Genomic DNA, 23772 nt, shown 5'->3' on the forward strand with positions numbered 1-23772 from the left:
TGGTAACGCCAGTGCTTGTTATGTTTGGTGTATATGCTTATAATGAGATGAAAATGGCATCTGTTTGTCATGGTCAGGCCCAATGGCTAAGCCAATGCTTTTTGCTTTGCTTGCACCCTCCTTCCTGCCCGCAGACAGCTCTGCTCTCTCTTGAAATTAGCTCAGCCTCTGCAGTTCATCAGCCTTTACAAGATTCTGTGGGTCTTTACATGAAATGAACTTTTCCCCATAGGCTAACTTTTAAATATGGTCACCCACATACATTTGTGCGGAGTGATTTTTATTTGTAAAAAATCTTAAGTCTGACTGCAAATGTATAACCATTCAGCTAATTCATGCACTCACATTACTAGCAGTCAGTGCACGCTTCCACCAGGCAGATACATACAGCCGTCAGGGCACGCTTTATAGGCAGACAGACAGACAGACAGACAGACCCCCCCCCCCCCACCACCTCAGGCAACCCAAAGCATCAGACATACATAAGCGTCAGGCATACACAAGCGTCAGGCACCCACAAGCGTCAGGCACCAGACATCCACAAACATCAGACATCCACCAGTGGCAGGCATCCACAAGCGTCCCTTTCATCAGCTCTCTGCCATCCTCGTTAGCTTCAAATGTTTCTAGTTTCTGGCCCCTCCAGCTCTCGCCTTGCTACATTTGACATTGCCACAGCATCACTCAACGCCACAGCACCACTGAATACCACAGCATCACTCAGCACCACTGAACGCCACAGCATCACTCCGCACCACTGAACACCACAGCATCACTCCGCACCACTGAACACCACAGCATCACTCAGCGCCACTGAACGCCACAGCATCACTCAGCACCACTGAACGCCACTGCATCACTCAGCACCACTGAACGCCACAGCATCACTCAGCACCACTGAACGCCACAGCATCACTCAGCACCACTGAACGCCACAGCATCACTCAGCACCACTGAACGCCACAGCATCACTCTGTGCAACCATTCAACAACAGCTAGTTCAAATATGTTCTCTCAAAGTTTCAAGCTTTATTACAAATGCCTCAAAAAAGATGTTAATATTTCCCTTCTGTACTTGGATTTCCATCACAATAAAATACACTGAACAGTATCATCACAAAAGGTATTTATAAAAGTTTAAGCTATTGCCATAAATTAAATAACTTTTATTTAAGTATTAATTATTTAAAAAAAATTAAAAGCCATTATTTGTAATATCAATACATCTAAGTCACGTAAATACAACACATATTGCATTACAAATGCTATAGGTGTCACATTTGCGAAAGTTAAAACCATTGGCGTAAATGACAAAGCTATTAATTTAGCTATTTTCAAAACCAACACATAAATAAAAAATGTCATTTACAATACCAATAGCTCAAACTTTCCTAATGCGAGACCTATTGCATTGCAAATGCTTGTTGTTCCAGTTGTTATCAAAATCACTTCTACATTGTTTTCTTTATATTGTATGTGTGCATGGGACTGTTGCTACCTGTACTTGTGGTAGGATCTACACAAATTGAGGGGTTATTAGGGTCTCCCCTTCCCTGTTATCACCATACCTAATTATTTTATGTACGACACACCAACGTTAACTAGCTGAGCGCCATCACTTCCTGTATACGAAAACCATGGTCAGTTGCATTCTATCTTTAGTGTTTCAATATAAATGAGATGATTTATCTTCGGGGAAAAATGCAATAGGTCTCGCAGTTACCAGAGTTTCAGCTATTGACATTTCAAATAATAATACCTTTTTTTTTTAACATAAATAAAAGGAATAGTTATTTACAATACCAAAAGTTGAAACTCTGGTAACTGCGAGACCTATTGCATTGCAAATGCTTGTTACACAATCCAGTCAAGATGTACATGACTATGGTTGTTAATGATGGCCCATTACAAAGTGACTTACTACTGCTAATGTTTTTAACACTGCCCTCTTGGCAAGAGGCTGGCTCCCCTATGAGATCCCTTAAGGCGCCCCCCAGTTTGAAGACCTCTTAATGTGTTATCTGTCGGAGGCAAACTTGTGTGAAGCACGCTGGTACTGTCTGAGTCCGCAGGTGTGCATATAGCTATGTGGCCTGTTTAATAATTCTCCACATTTTATTAAACCTGCAATCAAAGGCGCACATCTCTGGGCAAAACTAGACTGTTCACCAAACACGATTTATCATTCATTTTGAGGATCCTGAAATTGAAAGAATAAAATGCAATATTTAAAAAAGATGATGAGTATCTGGAAAGGCATGATGTGTGAGCTTGGGGTGTGACAGTCAGATGTCTCACGTAGCCGAACACTTACTTACTGATAACAAAACGCAGCATTTGTCTTATTTATTGATAAACACAACTCCAGTAGGATTGATGATTTAAAATTCAAATTGATCACAGCCAATACAATCCCAACGAAATGAACATTTGGATTTCAGCAGAAATCTTAAATCGCTAAGCCTGGGCATTGTTTAAGCTTTCACAGTGGAGCATAATGCAGAAATACGTCTCCGAAACGTTGGCTATATCCGTCAAATTGCTGGGACCGTTGCTCACCTTGGCAGAAGGTTGGGTCGATCTGATACCCTGTGTTTTGATTTACAGCATTTAGTGAGTCCTTTACATTTCCACAAACAGAATCCGCTTCTTTTTTGCACTTAAATAACAACCTAGTTTAAAGTAAGTCTTTCTCATCTTGCAGGATGTCCACAGTGCATCACAAAGCTGCCTTAGTGATGAGTGACATGTTAAAAATACCTGATAGGAGTATGGTTGTATGGCCATCTGAGTTGGCAGACAACCATGGTTTGCTGGCTAAAACTGGCCACTGCTTGCTAAGTAGGCAAGTGAATGGAATACCAGCTGCTAGTCGTATGCATAATGTTGTAAATAGATTGAGGTAGGTAGCAGGACACTTATTTGTAGTTTTTAGGATACTACACATAACCAACTGGCCATAGGACTAAGTCCCAACATAACCAAATTTGCAACCTTTTTACGGTCAATAAAATTAAAATTAATTAAGTTTGACTTGGGGGTTGGTGTAATGCCCTACATATAGGGTTTGTACTATACTTTGAGGCTTTTTGACATAACCCACCTTTCCTATCTATAATCTGGTTACTCCTAGTCCTACAATGAAGCAATTCCTTTATTCCTGATGCAGTGCGAGGTCACATGCAGTGCAAGGCGGATAGTGCTTGGGTGTCAGAATAGCTAATTCAACACCGCTTTGTGGAGGTGGTCTATGTCCCAGGAAAACTCTAGAAGAGCCCAAGTCTTCATTTATTGTCTTCACAAAGACAAATGCTCATCATAATCAAGGATTGATAACCTTAACTCCTTTACAATTAATTGCCTTACCGTGATACCACTGATTGCCTTTTATGTAACATCACTATTTTCAGTAAATGCAAATTGCCTCGCCTATTATTTCCTTTTTACTTTTTTTGCGTGAAAACTGACTTCTCATGTGGAATAAGTTATGTGCAATAAAGTGGCAGGGAACACCTCGTTTGTAAGGCAGTATTCCAAACCATCTACAAAAAGAACAATTGATGGACAGAATGCAGAACAATGTCATACATTCACCCCAGTACAGAGATCTGCGCCTAATTCTGTCGTTATTTTGCTCACCATGCGATTCCAGTTTGGACCCAGCCTTATGCAAATCAGTCTTGACCCTACGCCCAATGAGAACAGTCTAGCCTGAACTGCCAGGCCACATCCTCCCTGGACTGGAAACAGGCATCCTAAGACCGATGTCGGGCTTTCAGCCCTCATCCGGCAGGATAGCTTTACTCCAGTTGCCTGGAGAGCACGGGACCCACGTCTGGGCATACCCGTCCCACTCAGGGATGACAAATGCAAAAAGAACAATTGATGGACAGAATGCAGAACAATGTCATACATTCACCCCAGTACAGAGATCTGGGCCTAAATCCATTATTTTATATCCTCTCCATTCCAGTTTGGACCCAGCCATATGCAAATCAGTCTTGACCCTGCGCCCAATGGGAACAGTCCAGCCCGAACCTCTACTCCACTCTTAGGCACAACGGTACATTCTTGAAAAGTTCTCTCCAGATCAATTTTACTGCATTTGTGCCTGAAAACAAATCCTAAAAGTCCCAATTAGAATGAAATGTTGTAGTTTTCCCAAGTAATCGCCACACTTCTTTAATGTTCATGCAATTTCTTGCAATGTGAAACAGTATGCCCGTTGTTGAGGGAGAGAGAGAGAGAGAAACAGATAGTGCCTAATTTGTGCAGGGGCCCACAGTTTTAAGGAGCTGATATCCGGCCCTGCAGAATACCAGGTTTTCTGAATACAAAGAATATGTAGCCTCCTTAGCTGTACCGCATGCATCTTTCTTCCATCACCTTCTGTCTCTTATCTATCTCTTGCAAGTTTGGTTTAATTTCTTTGTCACAAGTTTTCCTGTCTTTCTCATCATTCCTTGTTTTCACTGTTTTGGCTTTCTCTTGCACTGGGCGGGTCTGGTGAAGTCCCAATACCCAAACAGGAGTGCTGGAGCCTGCCACCCTTACAAATTGAGCACTGGAGACAAACACCTGGGCAGCTGATAAAAAAAAAGTTTACATTTAAATTACAAGGATATCTCAACTTTAGAGATGGGTCTGCTTTCCGGCAACCCTGTATTGTGAAGTGGCTCCTACAGCAAGTATTAGCATGATGATTTGCTGTAGGTCCTGCTAATAAGTGCCAGGCAGAGTCAAGCACACATGCATAAAGACATAGTCTCTGCACTCCACTCCAGCACTTACCATATCGCTCATTACAGTAGATAATGCAGTTCGGTCGGGAGGAGATACTTGGTCACTGCAATAAGTTACGGCACACAGTTTCAGGAAATGTTTTTCTCTTATTCCTGGACTGTATGTTAGAGAGCCTACAAGAAATCGAGCAGGCCGCAGTGTTGTTCTCTGCTCTGGAACCACTTCTGCTAGGGCAGCACACCCCCTGCCTTCCCTTGAGCTTAAAACCCATTCGTTCAAGGAGCAACTCGATAGTTGCTTCTGTCGACCTGCCTAAGCTGATTTTTCCCCCCTAGGATTGTAAGAGCCAACTCTATAGCGTTCTAGCTTCCCCGCCACACAACCTGTACAGTGAACCGCTATCTATGGTTATGGTTTATAAAAGCTTAATACAGACTTGCTCTGTGTATCGCCAGCTACTCGGAACATTGTTCGCTGCCCATGTCATTGCAATGTGTCCAGCCTCCCATGGCCCCTCCTCACTGGAGCTCACTGCACCAGTTTAGCACTTGCTTTTATCTCTTGGACACACGCTTTGCATCCTTAGAGGCCAATTTAACAGGTGCTAAGCCGCTGACTGCACATTTATTTATTTATTTATTGGATTGTATAGCGCTAGAATCGACTCCCAAAGTAGTATCTCTGCGCTCAATTTGCCCTACAGGTAAGAAAGACAGAGCTCTTAAGATCTAGAAAGGTGCTATATTTGAAACAGAAAAGTCTTTAACAGTTTCCTAAAGGCTAAATGATTAGTGCAGAGCCTAAGGGTAGAAGGCAGTTTGTTGCAGGGGCCCAAGAATGAAAGAGCCCTTCCGCCCAGTCTTGCCCTTCTGACAGGGGGAATTTGTAGAAGAGATTGGTTACTGGAGCGGAGGGCACGTATGGGATTGTAGGAGACAAACTTCTCCACCAGATACGGGGGGCCAAGCCGTGTATACCCTTGTGGATGATACAGCAAGTTTTGAACTTAACCCGTTGACGAATTGGTAGCCAATGAAGCTTTTCAAGTAGGGGGCGTGAGGGAGTTCTAGGCGGGGCATTTAAAACTAGCCTTGCGGCAGTGTTTTGAACCACCTGGAGTCTACTTAGCAAGCTGTTGTTTGCTGATATTAATAACCCATTACAGTAGTCCAGGCGGTTAAGCACTAAGGCCTGAACAAGGGTCTTTCTAGAAGAGTCTGGCAATAACGGAAACACTCTTCTGAGTAATCTAATTACATGAAAATAAGACCCAGCTGTTTGATTAACATGCTCCTTGAGAGACAGCCCTTGGTCCAGCTGGACACCCAGGTTTTTCACTACCTGCTTAGGGCTGGGAACGGGTCCGAGATCTAATGGCCACCAGTCCGGAGACCACAGCAAAGGGGCCTCCCCAAAGAGCATAACCTCTGTTTTCCCTACATTGCAGGAAATTCAAGGCCATCCATTGAGAGACAGCCCTCATACCCTCTGAAAACGACTGTTTAACTGCCACAGTCCATGTCTGGAAAGGGAAGAGCAGCTGAGTGTCGTCAGCATACGACGCAGGAATAAATCCATAAGATCTCATGAGGTCAGCCAGAGGGGCCACATAGACGTTGAAAAGAGTGGGACTTAAACACGAACCCTGTGGAACCCCTTTGGTGAGCTCCACAGGTGCCGAACGAAAAGAGCCCATGCTAACACTCTGCGAGCGGCCACATAGAAAGCTCCTCATCCAGGACAGGGCCGTGTCCCTAACCCCCACCTCCTCCGGATGACTGAGCAAGATTCCGTGTGATATCGTGTCGAAAGCTGCAAACAAGTCCAACAGCACCAGAATCACAGAGCTCCCCTTGTCCTGCAACATTATGATGGTGTCAGTTACAGAGAGGAGCACAGTATACCATGGACCGGTTTAAAATTATATCATCTGCCTATGATTTCTAAAACCAGAATGCAAGATAGAGGCTGGAGAAGTAGCAAGTGGGAAATCTCCTGTGCATATCCCAACCTGCATTATCTCTCAACCTCCCGTATTTTTATTTCCTCTTCACAGCTTCAGCTGTTCTCTGCACACTCTTAGTAGGCCCACATGAGTGTCAGTGGGGCAGAGCATTTTTAGGTCGAGCCTGGGCAGCGCCCCGCCCACTCTGCCCATATTTGTCATTCGCTTGTGTCATTGTCCTTTATAAATGCTGGCTTTTGATTTGTTAATAGGCTTGATAGCCCCTCCTTAGTATTGTCTTATCTTCATTTGTAACCTCTCGTGAGGACTGGCCCTTTTACTTCGGTTGTTACACTGTACATCATATTTAGTCTGTAAGGCAATTTTCCTAATGAGTTTCTCCTACTGCAGGCATGACATGCTTTCCTTCAAAATACAGCACGCCATGCGCACTTTCACTTTTCAAGCAGCCCGAGACAGTGGCAGGCGCTTCTTTGAATTGAAATGAGGCTAGTATTTACAAGAATTTCAGCTATTGGCATTGTAAATGACTATGCCTTTTATTTATGTTAATTATCAAAACCGATAAATAAAAGGCATTGTCATTTACAATGCCAATAGCTTAAACTCTCCCAAATAAATAAATAAATCGTAAATCATACGTTCTTATATAGCGCCCTTTCACCGTAAGGTCTCAAGGCGCTTGCTTTTGGAACCCGTCCTGGCTTTTCCCAGCGAGATAACCCCTACTGGGCGTCCCCAAGGTGAAAGCCAGGCATCCCATCGCGGTGGGGCAGTAGTGGAGATTAAGCAAACTATTGCCCAGAGTTGCAGAGTGTGAACCCATGATTCGAGTAGGCACCGAGGCGAGAATTGTCGAGTCCGTGGACATTTTGAGCTCATGACCAAATGCGAGACCTATTGCATTGCAAATGCTTGTTGCCCTTGTGAATGGTGGGGGTGGCTCCCACAAAGGTCATGAGAAAACGACCCATAGAGAGGAAAAAACAGATCTTCGATGAGATGTTCACGGAGTTCACCTTAAAAATAGATGCTGTTTATTGTACTCTATGCTGTGCTCCCAAGCAGGCCCTGTGCTGGACCTACCAAGGCGTCGTAATTGGTGCATCTCCCTAGAACACAAAATATGAAAATTTGGTGTGAGCTCCACAAACGTTGGTGATCACTGATCAATCTCAGAAGGTCTGACCCTACAGTGTTCGCCATCCTGCTCACACTAAATAACTGGAAATGAGAGGCGCTTTTTCCGAGCTACTTGCTGAGGTACCGCCCGGTGCCCACCCATGTTGCGACATTGTGGGACATACATTGTCAATAGTTTTGGCAAAGCATCAGAGTTTGTAACCTTTTTATAAATATATTCATGCAGTAGGTTTTATATGTAAGAGAATTCTGCGGCTTCCCTCAGGGTGTTTTGTTATTTTGGATCATCTGCTCCTCCTTCTACTGTTAATGTTTCGTCGCTCTCATTCAGCTATATGTTTTGCCATATATTCCTATAGTGCTATTTTTTCTAATTAATACAGTTTTCTTGTAGTTTTGCTTGTTAATAAGGTGCCAAGAAGCTGTTTGTCTGAGAGACTGATAGATGTGACATTTCAAATGACTGCACCGACGGGTGGGAGTGGGCACTCGGCAGGTAGATTGATTATAGAAAGGGTCCTATAAAGGTCAACTCCGATAATTGCCCGAATACTCTGTGTTGGTTTTTGCTTTAAACTAGGTTGTGTTCTGCTGTTCTCATCTGTCCCTATTGTCTCTTAGTAATTCAGACTTCTCCACATTCTGAACCCCCTTCCGTCCAGGTGTCCATGGCCTTTGATGACGTGGCGGTGTATTTCTCGGAGGAGGAGTGGAGCGACCTGTCCGACTTGCAGAAGGAGCTATACACAGATGTCATGAAGGAAAATTACGATTCCATGATTTCACTGGGTAAGGAGATCTTTATAGCACAGCCCTCTTCCTGGAGGAAGCACTGAAATGGCTTCTTTCCTCCCATCCGCCAAACATTCTAATAGTAGACAAGTCTACTGTTGTTAAGTCTGTAGTTCTGATTGGCTAGTGGAGCGTGGGAAGAGTTGGCCAGAAGGAAATCTAGTCTGACTGGTCTCACTGAACATACTCTGCTAGGGTACTGCTGATATTTCAGGAGCACAGACCTGCCAGGAAATGCTTCCCTTTCCCCTTCCCCTGTACGCTCATCTTAAACTAGGCCTGTTTGTAGCACAGGCTCGCGTCACACGTAGGCCCTAGTCCGAAGCAGTCTCACTGGGGTTAAACTGATATTAGAACTTTGGCACTTAGACAGCAAGGCTAGCTCTCACATTTTCTTTACACCTTGTGCCTCAGCCAGCAGCTATTTTCTTTGTCTACACTAGAGTCAATCCACTAAAGTCGGACTGTGGTTGTTGGCTCCTTTATTGATTTTGTTCTTGTTCCTTTGAGCAGTGTGTGCGTGGACTGCTACTGTGACTGGTGCAATGTAAAGCTGCCTAATCCTTATTGTAGATAATAATGCAATGAATTTGGCCTGGGAGGGTTTAAATGGCATATAATTAAACCATTTGCAGAATCTTTATGGTTTCCTGACTAATGACAGGAATATTGAAGGGAGCCGTGCCTGTCCTAGTGCAACTCCTCACTGATTGTGTACTATACTCCAAACATAAATGCTGCTTCTCCTTGTGTCCTCTGGATGCTGCATCTTCTACCAGATGGCATTCCACCAGGTTGTCTATAAATTGACTCCATCGTCCTCACCACACGTGCTCTTTCCCATCTCCACGGACTACCCTTTGACCCAAAGTAAATGAATGCAAGCAAGAGATGCCTTCTTTAGGTCTTATCCAATATCTTTACTTCCCTAAAGCTGCCTTGGTGAGATTGGCTTTTTTTACCTACTTGTGCTTAATTTATTGCTCCTCTTTCAGGAGCCATGCTAATACGTAAGGACTGAGCATCCACTGACCGCAGTCACACAAAGCTTTGCATCGTTCCATGCTAGGGCCACTACAACATTCAAAAGCACAGCTTGTGTATGAACAGTAGGGTGTCCCACACCTGGTGTCCTTTGGGATATCATGTGAAGCATTTCATTACTTTACTTTTGCATTTACAAGAAGAGATGTCAATAAGAACCAAAGGTGCAACTATTGATTATTTGTAGATTTCAGTGCTAACCTCTTGTATATCAGTGGCTAGGTGTTTTGATGGTTTGTCCGTGGATGTTTTAAATGGGAGTATTTCAGTCTTGTGCTTTCTACATAAACAGGCTATGCAATGGTCAAGCCCGATATTATGCGGAGGATTGAAAAGGGTGAGGAGCCCTGGATCGGAGGACAGTGCACTTCCAGAGAAAACTATCACAAACTAGGTGAGTGAGCTTCAAGTGGCGCATATAGATTGTGTAAGCAGGCAGCACTGCCTGGAGCTGAACTAAACCTCGACTGATTAAAACTTAAGTTTGTCATGAGTGCCACCTACATACTGTGGCGTTTCTATTTCTTGACATGATGTGCTTATTTCCTTGTGGCACAGTTTTTCTTTTTAAAGGGCGAGGCACAAAGCAAATAAATGCTGCGGAGTGTGTGTTGATTGTTGATTGTGTGTGTGTTTGCAATAAAAGAAAGTACGACCCAGCCAGAAGCTGCCTGCGTGAGCTTCACTGGCTACCAATGAGACAGAGAGCTATCTTCAAGCTAATGTGCATAACGCATAAAGCATTGCACAACACGGGCCCTCGCATCCTAAAAAATAAAATCAGATTCTATGCTCCCACGAGGAACCTGCGTTCCTGTACGGCTGCTAGAGCAAGCAACACTCGTGTGAAAACAGCTAGGATGGGTGGACGGGCGTTCTCCCACCTGGCACCAAACCACTGGAACAAGCTACCGCAGGAACTCAGACTAACAGAATGTTATTTGTCCTTCAGGAAGCAATTAAAAACATTTATTTTTCCAAAATCTGACTAAATACAATCCTTACTCTGCTATCTGTTAACTACTCACTACTGTCAGGACAGCGCCGTGCTATCCCATTGGGGATGATTGTTTGCGCTCTATAAATACCATTGACATTGACATTGACATTGAAAGTATGCTTTACCATTTGGTATGAAGATTGCACTTTCTCCGTACTTTTAGGTAATGTTTTCCTCTGATCTGATCTGATCAGTTAAATACTGAAATGCTCTTGTCTTCCTTAAGTAACGTACACTTGTTACACCAGTATGCCTTATTCTATCTTTCCTAACATGGACTTGATCAGAAAAAGAGTAAAGCGGTTCAATTCATGCTCTGTAGCGCTACGAGAATCCATATCATATGAAATATAAAGACATACCAGAGACTGTCCAGAGTAGACCCATCAAATTGGTGCAAGATTGTCTGAATTATCATGAAGAGGAATTCAAGCATATTAATCTGTTGTTGTTGAAGAGAAGCAGAGGTTATACAATAGGTATTTAATTATCTTAACGTATAGATTGAAAAGTAGAACAAGGGGGAAACCATGACACATAAATACCACTGGCAATACGAGTTGAAGAGAGAGCATTAGTATGACAGCAGCAAGGTGCCATGTTCTGCATCCTATTCAGGGATCTGTGGTTCTCTAGTAAGTTTTTTTTAAATTAAGGAAAAGGTTGTATATCGCCCTTCACCTGTAGTGATGGAGGTACATTAGTGAAGAACTCCAAGGCTAAAGGTGGGCACAGGTGTAATCCTAGTGTAAGAACAAAGGGAGAGGTATCTACTAGTTATTTTTTCAAGTTTTTATTTATTTGATTTAGTTCTCTTCTGAGCAACACATTTCAGTCAAAACATTTGTTATTACGATATAGTTTTTTTAAAACATTCTGTACAAATTATAAAAAGTGGTATCTACTAGGTAGATGTAGGAAGTTGGCTCTTTATATGGTATACCAAAAAGAGGCATACCATGTAGAGAGTCCAGATTGTCCCTTATGAGTGGACATGGGCTTGCTGTAGCAATTCCAGTGTGCTCTTCTAGGGGGTAGTGTGGTCGAGTAGCCTCTCAGAGAGGAGTATTAATCATCTGCAAATTATACTCACAGACCATAAATGATGCATGCAATTCATTAAGGAGGTCCACACAAAATAACTAGCATTGGCATAGCCTAGAGGTCTCGCCCTTGGGACCTTCTAAGCGTTTACCTACTTCTGGCCCTGACAGTCGTAGGCCCTGAGGTCTGGATTGCCTTGAGCTTGTAGTTGCTGTGGACCCGTCCCACTGATCCAGACCTTTGGGGAGTGGTGAAATCCCCTGTATGGGTGACAGTCTTTCATTGGCTCTACCAAGTTCTGGGTCAATTGTCTTGGCCTGGTTGGTCTTTGCCTCTTGTTCACATTAACATGCATTTTCTTTCTCGAGGTTGTATGGCACCCCTGGGAAACATTCCCCCCCATACATAACCCATCACACATGCCATACACCCCTTTCTCTTACTATAGGCAACCTGCCCCCCTCATTTGATTGCTTCCTGTTTTCCACAAGGACTGTGGGTCAACTGGGGTTTGCCTATTGTCTCTCCCTGCTCCCTTCCACTTTTATTGTCCCTGGCCGTTCCCTTAACACCATCTACACATTTGCCCCATTGCACATCCCATTTTCCTCCCTCATGACCTCTGTCTCCAGTGTTTAACTCTCATTGTCAATGTGCGAGGGCTCAACACACTAAACACGAGAAAACCGGTATGGCGATATTTCCTCCAGCAGAACGCTGATGTTATTTTTCTGCAAGAAACCCACCCCCGACACTACACTCCCCGCATGGTACGTCCTATGTACCTCAAATGCCACTAGGCATATTCCTCCACCAAGACAGCTGGAGTTGTGATTCTTTGTAAGGCTACCTTCTGCTCTAAGGTTTTGGGGGTGATTCGGAATGGGGAGGGTCGTTTCTTGACACTAGCGGTTCAAAGCAGCTCATAAACCCTCACTCTTGTAAACGGCTAATCTTCTACCCAGGCCCAAGATGCTTATCTCAGGGGCTTGCTTAAAGACCACTTGTCAAGGGATGAAAGGCATGTGGTGATGGGGGTGGGGGGGACTTCAATATGGTCTGGGACCCTGACCTCAACCGCAGCGCAGCCTCCTTCCAGGGAACTGATGTCTGCTGCTCTCACGACATTGCTGATGTGGACCTGGTTGATCCATGGCGATACCACCATCCAGACACCTGGGATTTCTCATTCTTCTCACTTGTTCGCCAGTCATACTTGTGTATCGGCTACCTCTTTCTCACTCCCTACTGCGTGACCTGGACACTACCCTCCTATCAAATATTTCAATATCAGACCACGCACAACTAGAACTGACTTGGTCTTGAATAGGGAAAACACCCCGGTCATGCTAGCGATGTCGCCTTCCTGTACAAATACTGCTCAGTTCGTTCGATGTTGAGGACATTTAAAAGCAAAAACAAACTACTTTTACCTCAACACACACCCGACATCTCAGCACATATACTCTGGGATGAGTTCAAGGCCACCATTGGAGGTGCAATTACTACTAATCTATTGCCCGGGCACTGGAGCCCAACTAGCAGCTGACATAAAGGACCTGGTATGTCTTGATCATTCCATCTTGTCTTGGCTCAGTAAACTGCACTTGGCTTTGCTAAGGGGCTAGCTATGGGCTAATCGCACAAAGCAGAGTGCCCTTTGCTTGTACTTAAAATATTATGAAGGAAATAATATGGTGGAAACCCTCTTGACACATTCTTGGGCTCCTGATTGCGAATGGAACCTGGACAAGCTCAGAAAGCGACAAAACAGGTGTTCCATGACTTCAATCACAATCTTTGCAATGGCGAAGATGCCCTTCAGTATGCCATTGATAGCTACAGTGCAGGCAGTATGTGGGACACACTTGACAGACTGCACTCTGAGTAGCTTGATGCCCTTATTTCAGTGAAGGAGCTCCAATGCACCCTGAAAGGCCTCCCCCTTGGCAAGACCCTGGGTCCCGATTGTAAATTTCTTCCCCTCACTGCAAGAGCACTTGTTAGCGCTGGTAAACACCTTCACAGCCATTTTGCGGAGATCATGTAAATTCCAAAACCGGGCAAGGACCCTTCCCTCTGCGCCTCATACCATTAGAATAATGACCTTTTACATTTCTCCCAGTGGTAGAATTCTTGTGATCGGAGATCTGTCCCAAACCATCTACCTAAAGAGGGGCACCTGGCTGGGCTGTCACCTCTCACCCCTTCTATTTTCCCTCTCTGTAGAGCCCTTAGCTGTTACCATTTGACAAACTGAAGATATTGTGGGCATATCTTTCAGGTGCGCACTAACAAAATCTTTGTTCGTAGACCATCTTATACAGACCCATGCCTATCTCAAGTTATCTCTTCCGGCACCAGTATGGACTTTGAGTGCATTTGAAGAGGTTGAATGGCTTCAAAATCAATGTCTAAATCCCAAGCTCTAAACCTAACCATCCCTCCTGCTGACCTACCGGCTTTACAGTCCCTTAAGCTCTTTCACTGGGCCTCACCCTCTATTAAATACCTGGGTCTCAACCTCACTTTAACTACATGGACAATGGCCAACTACCCGAAATATTGGAAAATTGGAAATCCATGCTGGAAGAGCTTTGCCGCTGAAAGCCAGTTCAGTTTCATGGCGGGGTCGTCTAAATGCGGTAAAGAGGTCTCTCCTGCTTAAACGCCTCGATCTCTTTCAAACCCTGCCCACCCCATCCCTCAAGATGAGATTATGCGCCCCCAATATGACATATCTTCATCTATAGAGGGTAAAGGCCCTTGATTTTCTAACACGGTATTGATGCTGCCATGAAATGGGGGTGGATTGGTGTGCCCAACCTCCATGAATATTACTGGACAGCGCATCTATGCTACATCTCAGAGTGCTTTGTGAGGGAAAGTGACAAGCATTGGTTCCATATGGACTCGGCTGTGGCCTGTAGGCCCCTCTGTGATTTGGTGTGGCTTTCCAAACACGTGAGACAGTGGAGACTATATCGCAATCCATACAAAAACAGTTTTGGAGGTACGAAATCTGGATTTCGACCACACTCTTTCAGCCATTGGAGAAAGAGGGACTGTTGCACTCCTGGGGACCTGTTTGAGGACGAATCCTTTAAGACTTGACTAATGTCGACAGGAGTTTCACGTTCCTGCATCCACTGGGATACAGTATCTTTAGCTATGCTACTGGGCCATCTACTCATCCAACGCACATGGAGAGACATGCCTGCTCACCGCCTTTGCGACCTTAGTTCTGTTTTTTGACGGGACTCTCTGGCTCAGCTCTTGCACATACTAGGTTGTCCAACATTCGGGACCCCACCACATCACTCGGGGACCCCACCGCATCACTCGGGGACCCCACCGCATCACTCGGGGACCCCACCGCATCACTCGGGGACCCCACCGCATCACTCGGGGACCCCACCGCATCACTCGGGGACCCCACCGCATCACTCGGGGACCCCACCGCATCACTCGGGGACCCCACCGCATCACTCGGGGACCCCACCGCATCACTCGGGGACCCCACCGCATCACTCGGGGACCCCACCGCATCACTCGGGGACACCACCGCATCACTCGGGGACCCCACCGCATCACTCGGGGACCCCACCGCATCACTCGGGGACACCACCGCATCACTCGGGGACCCCACCGCATCACTCGGGGACCCCACCGCATCACTCAGGGACACCACCGCATCACTCGGGGACACCACCGCATCACTCAGCCCCACAACAGCACTGTCCTTGCTTGCTACCAATAAGCATTGCCATAGCCAATAGGACTCGCATTAGGAAAGTGTAAGCTATTGGCTTTGTGAATAACAATGCTATTCATTTATATATTTTCAAAGCCAACATATTAAAAAAGGTTTCATGTACAATACCAATAGCTCACACTTTCCTAATGCGAGACCTATTGCATTGCAAATGCTTGTTCAGTGCATGTTACTGTTTTCTTTACCCCTGTTTTGAATGTCCTTTTTCTGAACATTCTGAACTGATATTCCCTAGGCTCCTTTTTTTTTTTGTGAAAATTTCTTTATTAGCAGGATATATGAAGGTATAGTAAGCAGAGCATAACAGTTCGGTACACAAGTCACATATTTGCATCATATGGTCGCACTGACAGGATATACCCATTTTTCATTTTTCATTGTCACTATAACACCCAAACTAAACTCCCCCCACCCTCGCCCTCCCCCCTCCAGGCACTTCCTATTCACTTTTATACCAGCCCGTGATGTCGGACATTCCTACACGCGTATATGGCGTGTATTACGGTATCCCTGTTGTATGCGCACTAGGGGCATGTGGGGTTAGACACTGTCGTGTGAGTGCCGTCTGAGGTCGTGCACCTGTAGATTCGTGCGATGGGTCCTACCTGTTGGCGGGCGCCGCATAAGTGTCAGTCTATGATGTGGAACTACACTCATTCCTGGTGTCCCAAATCTATGGTGTGTTCTGAGTCTGAATCGTTCCCCGACTCCAAGAACCCAGCAAAGCATTCCAATCTAGGGAGATGAGATGTTTCCTAAGCCCTCTGCGTTCTTCGCGCTGCAACGTCGTACTTTCAGCCTTTCCCCACCTCACCAGCTCCGCCCTCCACATCTCAGGGTCAGGTGGCTTGGGGGACTTCCACCTCATGGTGATCGCGCGCTTCGCTAAGATCATGGCTAAGTCTGTGAACCGTGTACCTACGCTCCTTCTCCGCTCCACAGGGCCCAGTCCCAGGAGGGTATATTCCAATGTGTTGTATGGTTTGGAAGGGACTAGTCTAGCTAAATCAGACTGTACTGAGGTCCAGTAGTACCCCAGCTTAGGGCAAGCCCATAGCATGTGAACAAGTCAGGCATCCTCCCCCCCCACACCTTGGGCATGTATTAGGAGTGTCTGGGAACATAGTGTGCAGGCGGTGAGGCGTCAGATATGCTCGATGCATGAGCTGTATGAATTTAAACTTCTGGTTCCTCGATACCTTTTTGGGGTATTTCAAGATCCTGTTCCATTCTTTATCTCTGAGCGTTCTCCCAATGTCGTGTTCCCACTTATCTCGTAATGGTTGCAGTGAGACGGCCCTGCCCTCTCTTATACCATGCGTTATCCACCTGGTCAGGTGGCTGCCAGTCCCCATGAGATACTGCATCGTGATTAGTGGGTTCGTGGGTGGCTCCGTCCCGTCAGGGGCCCATGCCTGTACTATGTAACCTTTCACACCTGCGTGTAGCAAGAACGACCTCCTAGGTGAGTGGTGTGTAATGCGAAAGTCCTCAAAAGTCATCATCTTGCCACCATTAAAGAAATCCCCCACCTGTGTCACTCCCAAGTCGTGCCAATCTGTAAGCATGTGGTTTGATAGTGTTCGCAGCCCAGCTGGTAACCCTAGTAGTGGTATCGTAGGGGCGTAAGTTGATGTGGGAGACGCGTATTTCACAGCCCGCCTCCAGTGTTCAATCGCTATGCACTCCACCTGGCGGGCGCTCGCTGACCCACCGTTTATGTCAAAGTAAGTTACAATGGCCATCTCTAGTGATGCGCGGAAAGTCGTGTCCTCTAATAGGTCTGGGTTAAGGCGCCAGGTTGGTATGGGAGTTGGGATCCTACCCCAATGAAAAGTGACTTCCACCGGGTTGTGGTCTGAGAAAGTTTTTCCCATGTGTTCCGCCATTAAAATCGACCCTAAGAGTGGCGTGGTGCAGAATACATGATCTATTCTGGTGTGCAACTTGTGTGGTGGTGAATAGAATGTATATTCCCTGTCCAATATGTGTTTGCCACGCCAAGCATCCGTTAATTGCCAACCCTCTGCCCACTGCGCTAGCGCCTCAGCCTGTTTCCTACTTTCCGTGGCCTGTAATGGTGGGTGCGATCTATCCATTGATACATCCAGCACAGCATTAAAATCCCCTCCCAGCAACCAGGGAAAATCAGCCCAATCAGCCAGCACTCCGCCAAGCGTCACCAGGAACGCTGATTGGTTCGAGTTCGGTGCATATACACTTCCCAGCACAACAGGGCAACCATCCAACAACCCATGGACAAATACATATCTGCCATTCGTATCCGCCCTCAGTTCCACCAGTTTGAAGGGGACCGAATTCCTCAGCCACACAGCTGCCCCTCTCGAGAAGGCTGAGTAAGAGGTGGCGAACAATTGACCCTTCCACTTTTTAAGCAGTTTCCCACTTTCTGAGGTCGTTAAATGGGTTTCCTGAAGGCAGGCAATATTGACCTTCCTGGGATTCAGTTGAGCTAAGATTCTATGTCTTTTGTGGACCGACCCCATGCCACGAACATTCCAAGTGCACAATCTATAGTCATTAAGGGTCCCCATCCCTAGCGGCAGCAGGTGTAGCCGTGGATTCCGCACCATGGAGCAGGTATAATTAAACAACCATAAGTCTCATGCCCGTACAAGAAACGACCCCGTAACTCCCAGGTCCCCGAACAAAACCTTTCGGGATCCAAACAGTATAGCCCAACGTGGGCATGCCTTACAGTTAAACATGTCTATATGGTGGGGGTCTGGGGCCTCTTACACCAGTCCAGAGTCTGTTGGCAGCACTCCATCTCACCAAGAGCAAAGAAGGCCCCCTCTCCCCCCCCGATCGCCTTGCAGATAGTTCATACGTTACCATCCGGCTTGTCGCCCAGCCACAGTCACAGGTCATGTGCTTCTTGTGCCGTGATCTTGGGAAACAGCTGCAGGCTATCAGCAGACCCCGACACCTCCGTGTGGGTGGCAGAGCGGCTGGCTGAGGCGGCAGGGTCCCGGGCGTCGTGTTCAGCCAAGGCGGCCGATGTCAGTTGCCCCAGCCCCTCGGTCCTGGCCGATGACGGTCCCCCAGAGTCCGCGTGTCGGTGCGTGTGATCCTTGGTCGCTCCCTGCTGGTGTCGGCCTCCCCGGCGCGATGATCCCTCACCGTGATCCTCCCCAAGGGTGTCCTGCGAGTTCGGGGGCGTCAGTGTCACCTCAATCCATTCCGCCGCTTCCTCCGGTGATTCGAAAAAGTAGGACCTATTGTTGTAAAGCACCTTGAGTCGTGCCGGAAACAGCAGTGCGTACTTCAGATCCCTGTCCCGCAGCATGCGCTTAACTCCCAGGAACGTCGAGCGGGCCCTCTGCACCGCCGGGGTGAAATCTGGATACACCGAAATAGTCTTGTCCTCAAAGCGCAATGGGGCTTTCTCTCTTGCGGCCCTCGGGACCGAGTCACGGTCTTTGTAGTGTAGCAGGCGGGCAATTAAGGGGCGCGGCGACGCTCCTAGTGTAGGCGGCCTCGCCGGCATCCGGTGCGCTCTCTCCACACTATATAGTGGCGTGAGGTCTTGGGGATCCACTATCTTCTTTAGCCAATCCTCTACGAATTGGGTGGGGTCCTTCCCTTCGCTTTTCTCTGGAATACCCAGTATGCGCACGTTATTGCGGCGGGCCTGCCCTTCCGCATCATCCAGCTTGTCCCATATCATTTTGATCTGCTTGTCCATTTGCTCGAGTTTCGTAGAATGGGATGTTTGTTGTGGTATGAGGTCGTCTAGGGCTATTTTGTGCTCCTTGACTTTCTCCGCCAGCTTCGTATGGTCCGCCATGAGCAGTGAGTGGCTTGTTGCCATGTTGTCCATTCGGGATTCTAGCGCCTCCCTGGACGCCTTGATTTCAACTAGTATAAGGTCCAGTTTCGTATCTTGTGAGGTGTTGCCCGTCGGGGGAATCATCTCCACGTTCGAGGACGCCAGCGGGTCCTCCGAACCCGTGGACTGAAGATCAGCTCCAGCTCCATGGTCCTGCGCCTTGGCCCTGTTCCTGCCCATATTGCGCGTTGGATGCGTCCCCAGTGCTACTGGTCTGGGCCAGCGGCGAGTGAGTCCCAGTCGAGTGATATGCCGGTGTCCCCCACGTACAGCCGCCAGGGAGAGGTCACCCATCGTCGTCCTGCCGCGTCCAGCGTGTGCAGGAGGCCTCACCAGCCCCCCCCCCCAGGTCCCAGCAGTCACGGTTAAAAAAGTTCGGGAATGGCGGCCCACACAGCTCTCTCATAAGCTGGTATCTCTCGCCGTTATTACGCCAGTGAAGGGGGGGTAAGGGGCCACTCAAAGGCTAAATGCGCAGTGGGGTGCCTATTATCCCGCTGCCGCTCCGTGCACTGTACCTTCTGTCTGGCGGCCCGATTCAACTGGCAGGGTCCTCGCAGTGCCGGGGAGGGGGAGGGGGGGGACCCTCCGTCCGGCCCGCCACCATCAATGTCCCGCGCAGCCCCTCCGGGTAGCGGCACTCGGGGAAGGTCAGTCGCGGCAGCGTCCTCAGGGGGTCCGCCGAGCGCGGCGGGGGCAGGCGCGCTCAGGCCGTGATCAAACGCGGTCAGCGCCGCTTCCTCACCAGGCAGACAGGGCGTAATGGCAGTCCTCACAGGCAGCGCCCTTGCTGGTTTCGGGCGTTCCGGGGGTTCGGCAGGTCACTGTTATGTATCCCTCCCGTGGGTCTTCCGCTGGCGTGTTCCGGCTCACCGCCCCTCAGCAGCCCAGGTCGCACCCGCAGCAGCCCTAGTCGGCTCCGGCCGCCTCCTCACGCCAATCCGCTGCTCCACCACGAGGGCCAGGCCGCTCCCAAATCACCGCCCGTAGGCAACCGTCTGCAGTCGTCCTCAGCCGCCGATCGGCGTCGGGGGTCCGCACCACCTCCCGGGACCGGGGGGTGTATCGTGGCAATTGGGGGGGGGGGGGGGATAAAGGATATTGAGCTAGTGTTGGTGGTTATGGACGGAGCCTCGTTAGATCACGTCCGCCATGTTCGGTCCTTGGCCACGCCCCTTCCCTAGGCTCCTTTATGCCCTTTGATGGCCCTACTACTGTAACAGAAATGTGAAACAGCTATAATATTATGGGTGGTAACCTCTGTCAGCATAATGTAATGCTGAAACCTTGATGTTTTCAAGGTGTAAGGCTTTTTTTCTTTGTCTTTATATGATAAAACTGCCTATAAAGAGATGTTCAATAAAATGTAATGTCTCGTTAGGGCAGCCATGGTGAACCAAGGAAACACCAGCATGCTAATGTGTAGAGTACAGGACAAGAACATTTGTTGATGAACTGTCTTGGTAATGCTTCTGGACCATGAAATAAAGCACCATCTAGCTGAAAGGCTGCCTGGATGAGCTGCAGAAGCATTATTGGCAAAAACCGACCTTTAGGTACTTTTTAAAACTGGAGTAGACTCTTGATTTTGGCTTTCCAGCAGTGTTACAGTTTGGAAGTAAAGCTGACTTTAGAGGTGGTACAGTGACTGGCTCTGAGGGTACAGTGATATGCAATGAGGGGAGAGTTTGCAGGATGACTACTTCACTAGAAAATGTAAAAAGTCTGAGCCTACCACTGAGATTAGACTGCATTGCAGAAAATTTGCCAGAATTTAAATCGGCTAAAAGGAGATTAAAGTGTGTGATCTTGGTGAAAAGGGATATTGGTTGATTGATTCTGAGACACCCTGTTTTAAAAATCCTAATAAGTTTTTTCAGAGTCTGTCAGATGGACACATAGGGAAGTTAAATGACCTAAGAAACAAGTTACTTACCTTTTGGTAACGCTTGAACTGGTAGAGGCTATCTAGCTGCAGAGTCCTTACTTAAGAATATCCCCAGGCATCCGACTGGATTTTCGAGCAGTACCCCTGCATGTTGGTAGGGGATGTCGTTTGGCTTCACTTCTGCTGCACTTGAAGACCAATATGAGATGCCTATATAGGTGCCATTTTGTCGTATTTACAACCGTTACTTTTGTGACTTTCCACTCTTAGAGCATGGAGCCACAATGCGCACTGACCACCTGTGTAGAAAAGACTATGGCCCTGAAAAGTTAGTCCGTTGCAGCTTAACTCATTCACAGAGCTGGGAGGATGGGAGGGTTGGTAAGGAATCTGCGGCTAGATATTCTCTACCAAATTAGGCGTAGTCTCTTCCACATTAGGTGTAGTCTCTACCAGATTAGGTGTACCAAAGGTAAGTCACTTTTTCATCTGATAGACAATTTTAGCCACAGATCCCTTACCTTAGAATTACCTTCCCCGGAGGTGGGTCTGTGAATCCAATTAGACCAAAATGTCCTGCAGGACCGAACAGGCAAAGTGCCCGTTACGACGACCAAACTGTCAAGGCACTGATGTTTTGGGAACATGTCCAGTGATGCCCATTTCGCCACCTGACAGATGTACAGTAACACCACACGCTAACATAGTGGTCGCAGTTTTCGCCCGGTGTAGGGAGCCTGCAAACCCTCAGGGGGCTGTTTCTTGGCCAATGGGTAGCAGATCTTAATGCACAGGTCGATCCATCATGAGATGGCCCGCTACTGCACAACCTTGCCCATTTTTGGCTCCAGAATAGCCCACGAAGTGTTCCTCAATCAAACTCTATTGTTCAGTCAAGGTAGAACAACAGTGCTTTTTTTGGGGTACAGATGGTGGAGCCTCTTCTTTGGAAGGGTGAGGCAGAGCAAAGAAGGTAGGCAAGGTGATGTTTTGGCCTGCCTGAAAGGGTGTGCACAACCTTCGAAAGGAAGGAGGCATGATTTCTAAGAACCATCTTGAAACCAGATTTCTTGGTAAAAGGTGGTATAAGGTGGGTGTACAGAGCGGGCATGCAGTTCATTGGAGAGGGTAGGCAAGGTAATGCTCTAGCCTACATGAATGAAAGTGACACCTTTAGAAGGAAAGATGCATGTTTGTTTGGGTAATGGAAGGTGTAGGGTTGATGCACAGAGAGGGCCTGCAAATCAGTGACCCATCTGGTCGATGTAATGGCCTCTAAAAAGGCAGTTTTAATGTGCAGCAGCAGAAGATGGCACTTATGCAAGTGTTCAAATCGTGCACACATCAGGAAAGTGAGAACAAGGTTGATGTCCCGGTGAGGCATGATAAATGGCATGGGGTGACGTGCTGCAGACCTTTAATGAACCTGGCTACAACAGAGGATTTGAAAAGAGAAAGCTGCTCAGGCGACCGCAGGAATGCAGAAAGTGCCAATTGCGGAGCCCTGCTGGGCGAAAGATATGGCAAACAAAAGAACCTTGGATAAAGATGCATAAAGGGTTTCAATGTTGTGGGAATGTTGTGGGAAGCACACCATGACACACATTTTTCCCAACGGCAGGCCTTTACCAACTTGCTGGAGTGATGCTTGGCTGCCAGAATAACATGACTGACTTCGGATGGAAGGTCGAACGCTGTCAACTGTCGCTGCTCAATTTCCACTCATGCAGGTGGAGGGTGCGCAGGTTTGGGTGCAGACCCTTGCCCTGTTGCTGCCACACAAGATCCTCCCGAAGAGGCTGCCTATCTGGAGGACCGATGGTTATGCGCAACAGCTCAGGGTACCAGATCGCCTGTACCGGGAGCCACAGGGAAGACTTGGACCCAGTTGTTACTGATCTCTTTGACAACTCTGGTCAGGAGTGGTTTTGACGGAAAGTTATACAGGAGGCCACAGCTCCAATCAAGACTAAAAGCGCCTCCAAGCGAGAGTCGCCTTGGAAACTCCAGCACAGAAAACCTTCGCGGTGGTGGTGGTGAACAGATCTACCCAAGGTGCTCCCAATTGCTAAAAGACCTTGAACTGTTTGCGGATGCGGTTGCCATTCGAAATACACTATACATCGGCAGCTGAGGTAGTCCGCTCTGGTTGTCAGCGAGCCTGTCCGGTGTTAATGCACCAGGGAAATGCCCTGATGTTCCAGATATGTCCAGAGGCGCAGGGCCTCTTGACACAGAGTCCCCTACCACACTCCCCCCTCCCCCGATTGCTGTAGCACCACTTTACGGTGTTGTCCATGGAAACCTGCATCATCCGTCTCTCTATCAAATAAAGAAAAGCTTCTAATGCCAAGTGAATCACCTGAAGCTCCAACAGGTTGATATAGATCCCGGTCTCTGCCGGAGACCAAAGTCTTCTGATCTCCACCTCTACCAGATAGCTGCCCCAGCCCATGAGTGGTACAAAAGGGGGTGGTGATGGACAGAGCATCTGAATCAATCAAACACTCTCACCCAATCAAAA

General features: G+C 47.4%; 1 protein-coding gene across 2 annotated transcripts in view; it reads left to right on the forward strand.

Annotated features, from left to right (window-relative positions):
* LOC147685146 (uncharacterized) overlaps positions 1–23772 on the forward strand; it is a 693800-nt gene that overhangs the window by 61677 nt on the left and 608351 nt on the right. For both annotated transcript variants that reach the window (XM_086941067.1, XM_086941068.1), the window contains exons 2-3: positions 8515–8641; positions 9981–10082. In XM_086941067.1, the coding sequence (XP_086797193.1) occupies positions 8515–8641; positions 9981–10082 (229 nt within the window). The remainder of the gene's footprint in view (positions 1–8514; positions 8642–9980; positions 10083–23772) is intronic.

This window comes from Lissotriton vulgaris, chromosome 10 (genome assembly GCF_964263255.1).
Source record: "Lissotriton vulgaris chromosome 10, aLisVul1.2, whole genome shotgun sequence".
Taxonomy (NCBI): domain Eukaryota; kingdom Metazoa; phylum Chordata; class Amphibia; order Caudata; family Salamandridae; genus Lissotriton; species Lissotriton vulgaris.